This window comes from Pseudorasbora parva, chromosome 18, assembly GCF_024679245.1.
Source record: "Pseudorasbora parva isolate DD20220531a chromosome 18, ASM2467924v1, whole genome shotgun sequence".
Lineage (NCBI taxonomy): Eukaryota > Metazoa > Chordata > Actinopteri > Cypriniformes > Gobionidae > Pseudorasbora > Pseudorasbora parva.
The window spans coordinates 2794782-2809220 of record NC_090189.1 but is presented as its reverse complement, the minus strand read 5'-3'; the positions used below and the strand labels follow the sequence as shown (position 1 = coordinate 2809220).

The following is a 14439-nucleotide window of genomic DNA, read 5'->3' as shown; positions in this document are numbered from 1 at the left end:
TGGTTTGCTGTATGAACTACTGAAAACATTTGAGAATTTTGAGCACAATGTTTTGAAAAAATTATGCATGTGATTCGTAACTGACATGAAATCAAGGAATATTTACAACGTGTTTAGGACAATTACAAAGTGTTCCGGTTACTGTGTTAACTGTTTTGAGAACAGTGACCTGAATTTGGAGAAATGTGTTATAGATTGAGAAAATCTATAGAAATGAGGTTTGAATTTGTTTCGCCTCAAATAATTTTCAGAATTTGCATTCTGCCATTTTAGCTAAATAACAAATTTACACTTGAGATTACTGATGTGTTCCTGTAGAGTTCAGATATTGGTCATTCCCAGGTAATGTATGATATTTTACACTAATAATCAAAAGTCAAATTAAAAGTCACTTAAGATTGAACCATCAATAATGTAATGAACGATATGATGGAAAGCAAAAGAATGAAAAAACAAGGTTCTGTTTAGGAAGTTTTTAATGCTCATATTTGGCACTGACAGCAGAAGTTCAGGAGTCTTAACTCGAATAACAGGCGGGATGTACAGTAAATGACCTGATCGTCCACTTAGGCTTTGTTTTGTGATAATGAGTGTCTGAATGTGCATTAGATTTACTGTTAAATGACATGGTTCATGTTAGCATATAGTATGATGATCAATTACTACAATCCATTTGATCTTCTTGCTGTTCTTGTTGTCGTCCTCATACACCTTAAAAAGAAAACAGATTTAGTTGATATGCAGGGTGTGTGTCTGAGTGTTTGATTGAGATTCATTGTAAAGTAGTGTAAAACTTTATTCTAAATACATGATTATACATTTCTATGTATATAATCTATCCAGATTCAAATGTTTGGGAGTGTTTGAGTTTTAATGGACTCTTGTTTTTTGTTTTTGGATACGAGATGGGCAGTCATAATAGAGCCAGACCGCTAGGGGGAGCTTTCGCCAAGATCTGCTCGAACGCGTGTAACGGTAGAGTTTGTGCAGAATTTGTCAGAGAAACACGAGAACTGAGACGCTCCATTGATAATTGACTATATTCTTGTATTCTTCTTTACAGGTAGTGATGGGCAGACCGAGGCTTCGTGAAGCACTGAAACAGTTGAAGCAAATGTGCCGAAGCTTCGAAACAACACCCGACACTCGTCTCCATGACGCCATCTAGTGGACACTTGCGTGTATTTATCTGAAATAACCTTGACAGTGATCTACTACTAGCAAAACAAAACAAAAAACACGTTTTTAACATCTGTCTGACAACTACTTGGCTTTGTAACCTGTAGCCTCCTCATTGTAAATAACTTTAGTCTTTTGTTTTTGTTTTTTGTCATGAAAAATTAAGATTATTAAAAAAATAGAACGTGTCATTTGTTACATGTATACATTTTTATTCAAAAATATGAATTGCTCTGCTGGTGAAGGATTGGAATTATTAAAAAGATTATTAAAAGAAATAAAATGTGTCATTTGTTACATAACATTTTTATTCAAAAATATGAATTGCTCTGCTGGTGAAGGATTTAGTCAACTTGTGTGTGTGTGTGTGTGTGTGTGTGTGTGTGTGTGTGTGTGTGTGTGTGTGTGTGTGTGTGTGTGTGTGTGTGTGTGTGTGTGTGTGTGTGTGTGTGTATATATATATATATTTCAGCCTTTGAAAAAATTCTCTCACAAGACGGGACACTTGTTGCTGGCATGCACAATTTTTTATTTTTTTTTGCAAGTACATACAAATGAGGGAAAATTACTGAAAATTAAGTTAATGGATCATGCATTCTGGGCTAATAAAATACACACTACACACATCTCACTTTATGTGGTGTTTCCAAATGGAAACGCTCCCACACCAGATGTAGTGTCTGTGACATCTCTTATGTGGAGCCTCCATATCTAGACTATCTATATATATCACTTAAGAATATCTTCTAAATCTATATATTCTATATTATATATCTATAAGTCTAACGTAGCCTATATGAATGTGTCACTAGCCTTTATCTATCCTAACTATCTGTCGCTGTCTATACCTATCAGTCAATAGATCTCATTTAAATCTAGCTTAAATATAACTAACCAAAGTGCACAAATCTCACTTATATCACAAAATGTATCTTCTCAAAACCCATGAGGTGAAGATGGATTATCTTCACTTTTAAACTGTGGGGAATGGGGTTCATTTAGATGTGTGACTGTGTGGTTTGTTCCCGCCCCTTTTAATCAAAACAGTCTCGACAGGCGCACCTGATGAAACACTTCAGTGCTTCGTTTAGCGGTAGTCACGTGACATGGGTGTGTCGAATCACAGCTCGGAGCAGCGTTTCGAAACATCTGCGCTTCGGGATCTCGACACAGTGTCGAAACGTCAGGTTCGCGTCAGCCATCCCTATTTACAGGTAAGATAAATCCTCTAGATTGCAAGTTAAAGGGTCCATGAACACGTTTTAGTGACATTTTGATGTGTTGAGCGGTTCTTGATTATTAAAACGGTGTTTTAACGACCCGCGAATGTTAGTGTAACTGAATGACTGTCTTGAGAGTTCACGCAGAGAACCGAGATCGATATACTGTGTAGCCCACTGTTTAAATACTGTGATGTGAGAGAAGAATATGTTGTAAAGAGAGAAATGATTTTGTTGCCTGTTTAATGGTTAAACGAATCAGTAAAGACTAATGTGAGTTCAGTGAAGCACATGGGGTTCATTAGTGTCCGCCATTTTGTGTGAATTGCATCCAAACGTTGTAATAGAGTTAACGAACGCGCAAATGAGTTTTTTTCCATGTGTATAGGACAGAAAGAGTCACAAAAAGCGACACGTGAGAACATAATAACTATTAAGACATATTCAAAGCATGTAATCTATGCTTTAACTAAAATTGTACATACACTGAAAGTGTTTAACATGCAAAAGGATTGTTTAAGAGTGCAAATTGTTACATTTTGTTTCTTTGGTGTTAATTGAGCAAGTTATGTTTGTGCTTGATTAGGAAAATGCAAGTGAATGTTTAATGTGACACTGAGTTTAAGACATGTTTAAAAGAAAGATAGTTTGTGCAAAAATAGAGAAACACGAGAACTGAGATGCTATATTGATAATTGACTCTACTTTTATTCTTCTTTACAGAAAAACATTCTTCTAATAAATGTGTTGCACTGGAAATACACCTGATTCTTTGCAGACCTGTAACATTCACATCATCTTAATCACAGCAGTACATTGAGAGCGGTGTCATCTTCCTTTTCCAGTCGCTTTTCTATCTTCGTGCTAATGCTGCAGATTCCTTTTCCCAGACACATTGGGCTCCAGTCGCTCCAATCACCCCAGTCTGTGCCTTCACCCTCCAGCAAAAAACCTTCACTGAATCTGAACCTGGAAAACATTTAGATTTAGATACAATATCTAACTGTGCTGTTAACTAGGATGTCAGTCATGTGATTGCATGCCGCCTAATCACATCCACGAACAACAGCACGACTTAGAGTCTGATATTACAGTGTTTTACAATTACTAGGACCTATTTCTCAATATTAAAGTCGTTTTTTTCAAAACTCTTCACGGAGTTCTTGTAACACACAGCAGCAGGTAAACAGTGATGTCTGCTGAGCTCAAATTACTAAGCAAATAAAGCCTGGCTATCAATAAAAATCGGTAGGTTTGTTTTAGGGATGTCCCGATCAGGTTTTTTTGCCCTCGAGTCCGAGTCATTTGATTTTGAGTATCTGCCGATACCGAGTCCCGATCCGATACTTCTATAATACATTAAAAAAGAATAAAGAGCGAAAAAACGAACCAGGATGTTCCTTATTTTTTATTTTATTCACCTTATTTTAACATTCAACAACTCTAACAAACAGAGCACTTCTGTGAGGTAGATTGAACAATCAAGTAATAAATAACAAATTCTTCACTTTTGGATTTTAGTGCTACAGTAAATATAATAAATTCCGGGACCGGAGTTGCGCAGAGCAGGAAGTACAACGGCGATAACAAAAGCACACCCATACTCTCATAGATGCAGAACAATTAATTATGTTGGTGTGAAATAAACAGTTATGGAAATTAAATTAAATAATCTGCTCCCAAATATCCTGAGTTCCTGAGTTAGTGCCTCAGTGACAACTTCAGCTGTCGATCTCAGCTGTCAATCATGACGTCACACAGCCGTTTTTATAGCATCAAATAACTAACTAAAACTAAACTTATTTAAAAAACAAAAGCTTGAAATGAAATCATTGTGATGATAACTGCCTACAATGACATAAATCAACTTCAGAGAAAAAATATTTGAAGTGTAATTTGACTGAAGTGTAATTAACAATGCTTTTCAGGTTTTTATAGGTCTAACATTAGTTTTTAGGTAGAGAAATTGAATAAAGTAGGCTAATGAAATGTAAAATAGCTGCATATTTAACTGTTTAAATTTAAGAATAATCCTTACAAAAGCTATTTAATCAAGAGCAGCGAGTGATTCCTTATCTTTTGTTTGACATTAAACAGACAGCAGTAAAGGCTACTGTATGGCGTTTAAATGAAGTCAAAAGTCGCGCGCACGAAAACCACGAGCACGCGAATAAACCCAAGCGCGCAAAACAGACCCACGAGAGGAAAATAGCAACGCGAGAGCGCATCTGTGCAGCCGCGAGCGCGCATTTGTACACCGCGAGCGCGCGAAACAGTATTTAGGGGCGGAAATGAATACTAGCGCAAGGCCCTGCTGCCTAGCGCGCACAACTGCAAATGAGCGCTCGCGTGACTACTCAACGCTCGCTCGCTCGCTCCTCGAGTTGACTTTTGACACTTTGAGGGCGGGGCAATGACTTTTGTCTTCCCACCTGTGATTGGTCATTTGTTTAATCAGTTTCACTCTTGTTTAAACATGTAGCAGGACTAGGACAAGGCACGTTTTAAGGAACCATTATGTCGGACCCTGAGTAGGTAATTTAATTTTTAAGTCTTTGTGTTTCGAGTGCAATATATTCAATGTATGAAATTGTATTGTACAATTTCAAAGGTATTTTGTTTACAATCATCTTGAATAGTTTGTATAGGACCTTAACACCAAAAAAGATAAGCTAATTTAAGATAAAGCTGACTAACCCATAAATGTAGGATGTTAAAGGTTAGTTTTGACCTACATTGACAATATACAGTAAATAAATCATCGCTTTTTTTTATAACAAAGGAGGAGGAAAACAACAGGGAGAGTCCATAAGGGATGAGAGGGAATTGACTAGTGAAAGAAATGAAGAGACAGAGGGAGGGCAACATAGAGAGCACCAAGCCAAAGCAGCAGAGACAGAAGAGAGCTGTTCAGACTTAGGGGATAAGGACACTGGTCCTAAACAGTTAAAGCTGTCTCAATACCCTCATACTCAGTTTGGCACAAAAAAAGAGCCTTTCAAGAACAGTGGTTCAAAAGTTTCAGATGGCTGGAATACTCAGCTGGAATACTCTGCTTTCCTTGTAGGCATGGGCGAGGCTAGCCCCTTTTTAGGGGTGCTTCAGTAAAAACTTGGAGTAAGAAATTATTTAAAATTTAACATTTTAGTATTTTACACGGTTAAATAATGTCCAAAACATACTCTGTAGTTTGTGGTTTAAAATGTATGTGTTAAGGAGGAAAATGAAAACATCCCCGCATAGCAAATGGTGTCATCCTCTTCTCTTCTCTAGGGTAGTGTGTCTCTAGGTTGGTGGCAGTGGGGCTCATTGGGTGCTCAGCACCCCTAAAGCTCTGACCCTAGAATCGCCCCTGTAAAGCATTATTTTCAAGTTACAACCCATATTATTGATGCGTCATCATGCTCACCTCACCCCAGAATATACATTATATCCGAGTCCTGATCGGGATCTAACGATCGAGTCTGAAATCACGTGATCGGGCCCGATTTCCGATCATGTGATCGGATCGGGACATCCCTAGTTTGTTTTTACTTTGTTTTGAACTTTAATATCAGTGAACGACAGTATTTAATGTAGTTAATTGTTTACAGAACCATGTCTTGTGTAACTATTGTATTTTACACTTATAATTAGCATCATCACCCATATTGCCTGTCAAACATTAACTTATCAAAACAGAAGATTAAAGACTAGAGACTGGAATAATTATGTTCATGGTAAGTATAGTAATGTTGTCTTTATGTGTGGTAAATACAAGTTTCCTAGGTAAAAAATTGCACATGCAAGCCTCACGTTTTGAAACTTGAATACAATGATCATTTAATCACGGCTTCAGAAGTCGGAATTATCAAATTTCAGAGAGCACGTGAATGCAGGATCATGACCAGTGGTCTCGAAATTTCAGTTGTAAAACACCGGGATAGGCCTTTTTAAGGTTTTGCTAAAATCTGCAGTTTGATTTATATTCATAATTGTTATAAAAATGTTGGGGGGAAACAGTACTGTATAGTATATTGTGCTGGACTGGTAGTTTGACTTAACTCAGGTAAGACAAATTTTTATTTATTTCACACGTTCACATATAATTTATGGAGAGTACATTTACATTTATGCATTTGGCAGACGCTTTTATCCAAAGCGACTTACATTGCATTCAAGGTACACATTTTACATTTTTGTCAATTCTTGCTTTCCCTGGGAATCGAACCCATGACCTTGGCGTTGCTAGCACCATGCTCTACTAATTGAGCTACAGGAAAGAGTGAATGTGTATTTGGCGTGCTGTCCCCCGGATTTTTATTTATTCTGTCTTGATGTTTCCACTCTTAAATTCACTCTCAATTAAACATTTTGATAAAACATTGTTTACATTTTGTGAATAGCTGAACATTTCTGAATTACATCATTAATCTGTTTGTGGGATGTGTTTGATACTTATCACTGTTCATTGTAACCAAATACAACCTACATAAACAAGAATTATCAAGATGGAAAAACCAAAGTTAGGACACCCTATCTTTCAATTCACATCATTCTGGAGGAATTTTGGCCTGCTCTTTACACTGTTGCTTCAGTTTATTGAGATTTCAGTAAGGATGAGGTCTGAAACATGATCATCTCAGCTTTTTGCACAAAATTTAGCTAGCTATATATATATATATATATTATATATTATATACATTTGATGTTTCTCGCCGCGGGTGCTCACTGGTGGTCTCCCTTGGGCTTAAGCTGCATGGTGGCTGAAGTTTACACCGGGCTAGCGTCATCCGGGCTCTCGTCGTCGGCGTCCGGCATGATGTTGGGATGTTCTGCTTCTCGGCTGCGCCGCTGTTCCGTCCTGCATTGCGACCGTGGAGCGACATCTGCGCCGGCCCCGGTGTGTCCACAGAAGTGCCCGGAGGAATGTTCTGCCTCCTGCATGGTGCTGGAGTGATCCTCATCGTTTGAATCATCATGAAGAAGACCCATCATCTGGTCTTCAGCTGTCGTGCCTCGGCGATGTCATCGGGACACTGCCGCTGGGAGAAATCTGAAACATGGAGTGGACCACAGTGTGCTGCGGAGCTAACAGAGACTTCCACCATCAGCTGTTTTCTGTTCACCATCAGCTCTGTTTCTGTTCACCATCAGCTCTGTTTCTGTTCACCATCAGCTCTGTTTCTGTTCACCATCAGCTCTGTTTCTGTTCACTATCAGCTCTGTTTCTGTTCACCATCAGCTCTGTTTCTGTTCACCATCAGCTCTGTTTCTGTTCACCATCAGCTCTGTTTCTGTTCACCATCAGCTCTGTTTCTGTTCACCATCAGCTCTGTTTCTGTTCACCATCAGCTCTGTTTCTGTTCACCATCAGCTCTGTTTCTGTTCACCATCAGCTGTTTTCTGTTCACCATCAGCTCTGTTTCTGTTCACCATCAGCTCTGTTTCTGTTCACCATCAGCTCTGTTTCTGTTCACTATCAGCTCTGTTTCTGTTCACTATCAGCTCTGTTTCTGTTCACCATCAGCTCTGTTTCTGTTCACCATCAGCTCTGTTTCTGTTCACCATCAGCTGTTTTCTGTTCACCATCAGCTCTGTTTCTGTTCACCATCAGCTCTGTTTCTGTTCACCATCAGCTCTGTTTCTGTTCACCATCAGCTCTGTTTCTGTTCACTATCAGCTCTGTTTCTGTTCACCATCAGCTCTGTTTCTGTTCACCATCAGCTCTGTTTCTGTTCACCATCAGCTCTGTTTCTGTTCACCATCAGCTCTGTTTCTGTTCACCATCAGCTCTGTTTCTGTTCACCATCAGCTCTGTTTCTGTTCACCATCAGCTCTGTTTCTGTTCACCATCAGCTCTGTTTCTGTTCACCATCAGCTCTGTTTCTGTTCACCATCAGCTCTGTTTCTGTTCACCATCAGCTCTGTTTCTGTTCACCATCAGCTCTGTTTCTGTTCACCATCAGCTCTGTTTCTGTTCTGTTTTCTGTGTTGGTTGATTGTTTGTAGTATTCTATATTTTTACTTATTATTCATTTTTTGTTGTTATTCCCCCCCCCCCCCCCCCCCCCCCCTTTGTTGCACTTTGAGATTCTTCGGAATGAAAAGTGCATTATAAATAAAATCTATTATTATTATTATATATATATATATATATAGCCATTAATACTGCATGATTCTGGAATAAAATTTTATATATATATATATATATATATATATATATATATATATATATTGCATGTTCAGATATTTGTACAACAAATTATTAAGGGGGCCATGAAACTTGCGAAAAGAATCCAAAATGCTGGCGGTGGCTGCATGGCAACTTTTTTCTTCAAAAATGCTGGTGGAGAAAGAGTAGTGTTCCCAGATAATGCATGAACGGAAAAGGCAATTACTTTGAATGCAATACAAGTTGCTTTATTGCCACATTTAATTAATTTAACACTCTAGTTAATGAAAATGCGGAAAACAATGTGAAACTACAAGGATCTGTTTAGAAAGTCTTTAATGCTGATATTTGGCACCAGTTTTGTCTAACAGCAGAAGTTCAGAAATAACAGTCGGGATGTACAGTAAATGTCCTGATTGTCCAGTTGGGCTTTGTTTTGTGATAATGACCGGCTGACTGTGTATTAGATTTACTGTTGAATGACATGGTTCATGTTTTATCATAGTATGATGATCAATTACTACAATTAATTTGATCTTCTTGCTGTTCTTGTCGTCGTCCTCATACACCTGAAAGAGAAAACAGATTTAGTTGATCTGCAGTGTGTCAGTCCGAGTGTTTGGTTGAGATTCACATCACCTTAATCACAGCGGAACATGCGCACGTCATTGAGAGCGGTGTCATCTCCGGTGAATCCCTGTTTTTCTTCTATCTTGGTCCTGATGCCGCAGATTCCTCTTCCCAGACCTGGTGGGCTCCACTCGCCCCATTCACCTTGGTCCGTGCCTTCACCCTCCAGCACAGTACCGCGACTGCAGTTGAATCTGAAATAATTGTGGGACTATTATGTTAAAATGCCCATATGCGCTTTTGGATTTGACCTTTCATGCGATGTGTAATATAGCTGTTTGTGAATGTTAACGGCTGGCTCCTTCTAGCTCTAGAGATTTGTTGCGCAAATACGGGGACCTGGTGCTCAGGCACCTCCAATATCCTCTAACTGCGGCCCCAAATGGGCGTTGTCGTGCTGGTGGGGGTTACCGTTTTCGCAAACTGGAACGCCCCCTTCTTCTTCTTCGACTCTTCTACTGAACTGCTAGCTGTCAACATCCCGATTAATATGTTTAACATTCGCTAGTTAGTTACACGCCACTTTCTAAAGCAGAGTGGAGTGTTATCTGTGCGCATTTTGAGCTAGTCGCGTGTATGTCTACGCCGTGTGATTCCGCATGAATCTAGTCTACACCTAAACGATCCATCAACCCCGTATGTGATTCCGCTAGTATGTCTATGATGAAACAAACCATTATGTGTGTGTTTCCCTATAATGTAAATGGATTTATAAACGTACTAAATTGTTTTTTTTTGAAAATGTAAAAACGCAGAATGTTTCTTGTGATGGGTAGGTTTAGAGATCAGGGTTGGGTGTAGGCAAACGTTATTGTGGTTGAAATGGCCAAATTAAATATTTAGAATTGATGGACAGAACTGGTTTTTAGGGAAAAAAATAACGCATATGACATCATACCCATGTGCCTTGAGAAACCAATCGCGATTGGTTGATGAGATGCTAGGAACACCCAATAGGCGTTCTTGTTTCATGACGGGAACGCCCAAGCAGCAGCTGGACCCTTCTCAGCACCTCAGCCATCTGGGGCTTCAGGTCAAGTGGGAGAAGAGCTTCTTATCTTCTTGGTATGGAGTTGGACTTAAGAAACGGATGTGTATAGTCGGCGCTGAACCGATTACGTTCAGGGCAAGATAGCTGTTCCACTTAAACAATTTCAGAGGCTTCTGGGTAGAGGTCTACACGGAGCACCCGAGGGCTGTTGACCCGGGACCTGTGTGGGTTCGGGTCTATATTTTAAATGGTCAGTCGGGTCTCAATCTGTTACTTCAAGTCCCGGGGTTTGTTTAACGTGTGTAATACCCGAGTTGATCTGACTCAGAGAACACCTGGCTGTGATCAGAGTCAGTCACTGCTTGTGTGCTTTTTGTTACTTGCAACTTGTAAAATTAGGATAAGAAAAGTGTATGGGAAATAAGGTTAAAAAATAAATAAAACTGAGCAATCTTTTTCCCTCTCCACCATGGGTAATGGATAATAATGGATACCTTCATGAAGTATAAACAGGTTAAATCTATTGGCACCTCTTCTGTCTGGGAATTCTTCATGCATATTGTGGACAAATAAGAGAAAAGGGTAAGTGCAGTTAATTGTAATAAATGTGATGGTGCACTGTTGAAGTTTTCTGAAGCTTGAGGAGGATTGTGTTGCATCTAAACAACGGCTATAAAATTAGGTTAGACAAGTTTTATTTTTCGCAACTTTTTTATTGACTTGTTAATAGCAATTTATTGTGGAATGTGTGACAATCGGGACCAGCTTTTGAAAATATAGACGTGTCCGGCTCAGTTCCGTGTAGCACATTACGTGTCTCTTCGGGTTCGGGTATGAATTTTTGGACCTGTGTAGACCTCCACTTCTGGGCATTTGGCATCCACAGCCAAGGTTGCCAGGATTTCACAACAAAACCACCCGACTGCTACTTAAAACTAGCCCAAAACAAACACCTTTCAGTGGTAAAATCAGCATTTTTTGTTGGGGTCCCCTGTTAAAATACTCATTTCGGGGCTAAATATCACATTATTGGGGTCGCTTCAACCCGCCGACATGAAAAACAGCCATCACCGATCTGTCACCGAACTTTTACCCCCTGTCGGACTTTGCCTTTCTATGGATGGGAGTTCCCTTAGAACAACTGATACATTGTGTAAAATAAAATAACACTTATATTCACTTATAATTGTGTCTGAGTATCGGTTATGTGTTGGCCTGCAGCCTTGTGACTCATTCAGTGATATTGCCTAATTGAGCTGTTCTTGAGGGAAAACTGAGACTCTGAAGGGCAAACCAGAATGTATTGCCAAATACTCACCTGATGTTGTTTGCGGCCGTATTATCTCCAATTTCTTTGGCAGATTCGACTCTCAGCTGGAAAGCTGTCAAGAATCCAGAAGGACACCATTTGATATCTGTCCACTTACCCCAGCTGAAGAAAAAACAGGTTTATTGAGGAAAATTAACTTTTAAAATCAGTAATTATTTTCAAGAAAATCCTTTTATCCATTTGTCTTGCTTATGAAGAAACTTTTCTTTAAATGTAAGAATTATTAATAAACCCAAAGTGAATCGGCTGTTACTAGTTTTACTTCATTGCATGGAGTCCATTACCTTCCTACGCCAGACTGAATGGAGGAGTCCTCACTTAAGACTGTTAAGCCTTTGGTCTGACTCACACAGTAAAGACGAATCCCATTGAGTGCGGTGTTATCCCAAAAAAATTTGTTTTTTTCCACCTATAAAAAACAAAATCACAGCAACAGTGCTCTATTTGATAACATTCATTGCAGGTAAGATTGAATTATGTTAAACTCAACATCTCCGAGTTGGTTCTCGTTTTACACTTCGGAAATTGATTGGATCATGAAAAATCTAGGTTTCCCTTCGAGTGAAGTATTGTAAACGGACTGCATTTATATAACGCTTTCAACAGCCCCATGTCCACCAAAGGGCTTTACATGTTGCCTCACATTCACCCATTCATTCACTCATTCATTCATACACCAACGGCAGTGTCAGCCATACAAGGTGCCATCAAGCTCATCTGGGTTATGTTGACCGGTTTGTAGCCAACCTACATGAACCACTGTGCCACTCCCACCCCACTGTAGCCAGTCTGGAGACAGTTTATGTTCAGTATCAGGTGTGTTATAGGTGCCTGTATGTTCTTTTATGTGTTATTTGTTCTGGTTGTGTGGGGCTTTAAGTATGCGCATTTCTGTGTGAGCGGGAGTTTGAGAAGTTGGGATTCGCTGGTCTGTGTGAGGCAATAGCATCAGCCACGTGCTCACGTTAATAAAAGAGCAGTTAAGTGAGTCTATAATTTTATTTTTGTTCACTACAATATTTTTTCTAACGCCATTGGCAGATACTTTTTCTTGTTTAAAGCTCAAACTCACTCCATCTTCATTTTGCTTCTCAAGTATATTTATCTTGATTTAAAGGGGCAGTGAAATGCTGTTTCATGCATACTGAGCTTTTTCCACTGTTAAAGACTTGGATTCCCATCCTAAACATAGTCAAAGTTTCAAAAACTAATGTTGGACGTTTGATGGAGTATTTCTGTGTCAAAAATACTCCTTCCGGTTTCTCACAAGTTTCGGAGAGTGTTTTTCGAGTATGGGTCGGCTTGACGTTAATAGAGCGGAAGGTCCTTGTATGGGCCGTACGGGCTCTTCTCCCGGTAGGGTGCGCGCGCGTGACTAGAGCGAGAGAGGAAATGCACGCCCATAAACACTCTCAGGTGCAGATCCAGTCGATCCAGGCGCCGCGCTCCACTTTATTCCTATGGGTGACATCAAGCGACTTCGTGACAGCATTCCGGGAAGGCAGCGCTGCATTTGAACTGATTTGAAAGCAGAAATGACGGGAAGCTTCACAACATCGCTTCAGTCGCGTTGCAAAAGTGGATCTCCACCGTTCACCGCTGTCAGGACTTCACCAAATCATACCAAAGAAGTGTGTTTCTGACGGAGCGGTCCCAGCGATAAAGGTTCGGTCCTGCTTTGGAAGCAGCCGGTGAGTAAAACTGCTTCAAATGTCTGTGCTGTCGGCTACCGTCGCGTGAGTAAACATCAGTAAACGACACGATCGCGTGCTTCGTCATTCAAATGCGCTAACGTTACTCCATTGCTGTTCTATGTATAACGATACACTAGTCTGACGTGCAAAACCGTTTTGCTTGCTACTGCTAAGGTTTAGTCGCATACAATAGTCCATAAACCGAATCATGTCCTCATAAACTGCGAGTAAACACACACAAATGTTGACAGGCCACTAAATACAGTCCATACCACAGAGACTGAGGTCCTGCTGCTGCTGCTTCTCCTGTTCAATTTATTTCAGCCTCCGGATCTGATTCTGGATCATATCTATTAGCTGAGCTCGATAGCCATGGGCTTCTCCACGCTTGAGGACGTCACCGCTTTGCGCGCTCATCATTCTTTAGCTCCGCCCACACGATACGCCTCCATCTGCTCGTTTTTTTCCGGAAAGACTCGGTACAGCCTATATTTCTTTTATAAATATAATACAACTAAAGACTTTTCTGAGATATGAAGGATGCAATACTACTCTATAGGTACTCAAGACTGACATGAGATTGAGTGTTTCACCCCCCCCCCCCCCCCCCCCTTAAGAATGTGTAGACATTTGTACTGGACAACCAGTTAGAAAATCAAAACCACTTCCACGAGTCAGTGTTCAACTTACCATCAGACTAAACCCTGCTGCGTAAGTTCCAGTTGGACAGAACTCCCTTAGACCCCACGACCCCCACTTCATTCCATTCGACACAGTCAGCGTTGACACAAAATATCTTTCTGTGTTCGCCTCAGAAGCTCCTCCTGTGGACTGAACGCTCACATGTAGCCCAATAATGGCTAGCAGTGAGAACGCGATGGAAAAGAAGGGATGCATTGCTACTGCACCTAAAAATGATGATTAAATTAATTCTGTTTGGTTTCTAAACCAAAAACTGCTCCATCTGTGGTTGATCAGTGGAACCAGCCTGCCTCTTTACTGAGCCAATCAGAACAATACATTTATGTGGGTTATCAATAAACTCAGCCAATCAGCAGCCAGGAAAACAGAGTCTCCGTCAATGCCAGTAAATGAACACAATGACATCTGTTTGTTTAACTGAGTGTCCTTGGAAAGAAAGTGTTTTACTCAGTAAAATGACTATAAGTTATTAAGCATGTACTACAACACAGAGAATATTAGACCACTGTTAAAAGAAAAGATCAGCTTAAAAATGTCAT

The 14439-nt window shown here is 39.9% G+C and overlaps 1 protein-coding gene across 2 annotated transcripts; it reads right to left on the bottom strand.

The window, feature by feature from the left end:
• Positions 1-671: 671 nt before the first annotated feature.
• Positions 672-14154, bottom strand: LOC137045834 (vitelline membrane outer layer protein 1-like). Of its 2 annotated transcripts, none has more exons than XM_067422763.1 (5): positions 13889-14154; positions 11789-11913; positions 11493-11606; positions 9193-9377; positions 672-711 (listed from the first exon to the last, which is right to left on the bottom strand). In XM_067422763.1, exons 1-4 carry the CDS (start codon positions 14093-14095, stop codon positions 9194-9196), a joined length of 630 nt encoding a protein of 209 aa, XP_067278864.1. In that variant the 5' UTR covers positions 14096-14154; the 3' UTR covers positions 672-711; position 9193. The 2 variants fall into 2 exon arrangements, with proteins under 2 accessions (XP_067278864.1, XP_067278863.1); XM_067422762.1 differs by lacking the exon at positions 672-711 and adding an exon at positions 8873-9122 and having other exon boundaries at positions 13889-14153.
• Between the last annotated feature and the right edge of the window lie 285 nt (positions 14155-14439).

Excerpts from the sequence above, each read along its gene's own strand:
- LOC137045834 (XM_067422763.1), bottom strand. The coding sequence starts at position 14,095 with ATGCATCCCTTCTTTTCCATCGCGTTCTCACTGCTAGCCATTATTGGG. Across the intron at positions 11,607-11,788 it reads ATTCAGTCTGGCGTAGGAAG|CTGGGGTAAGTGGACAGATA; the intron begins GTAATGGACTCC and ends TTTTTTCTTCAG. Across the intron at positions 9,378-11,492 it reads ACGGCCGCAAACAACATCAG|ATTCAACTGCAGTCGCGGTA; the intron begins GTGAGTATTTGG and ends CAATTATTTCAG.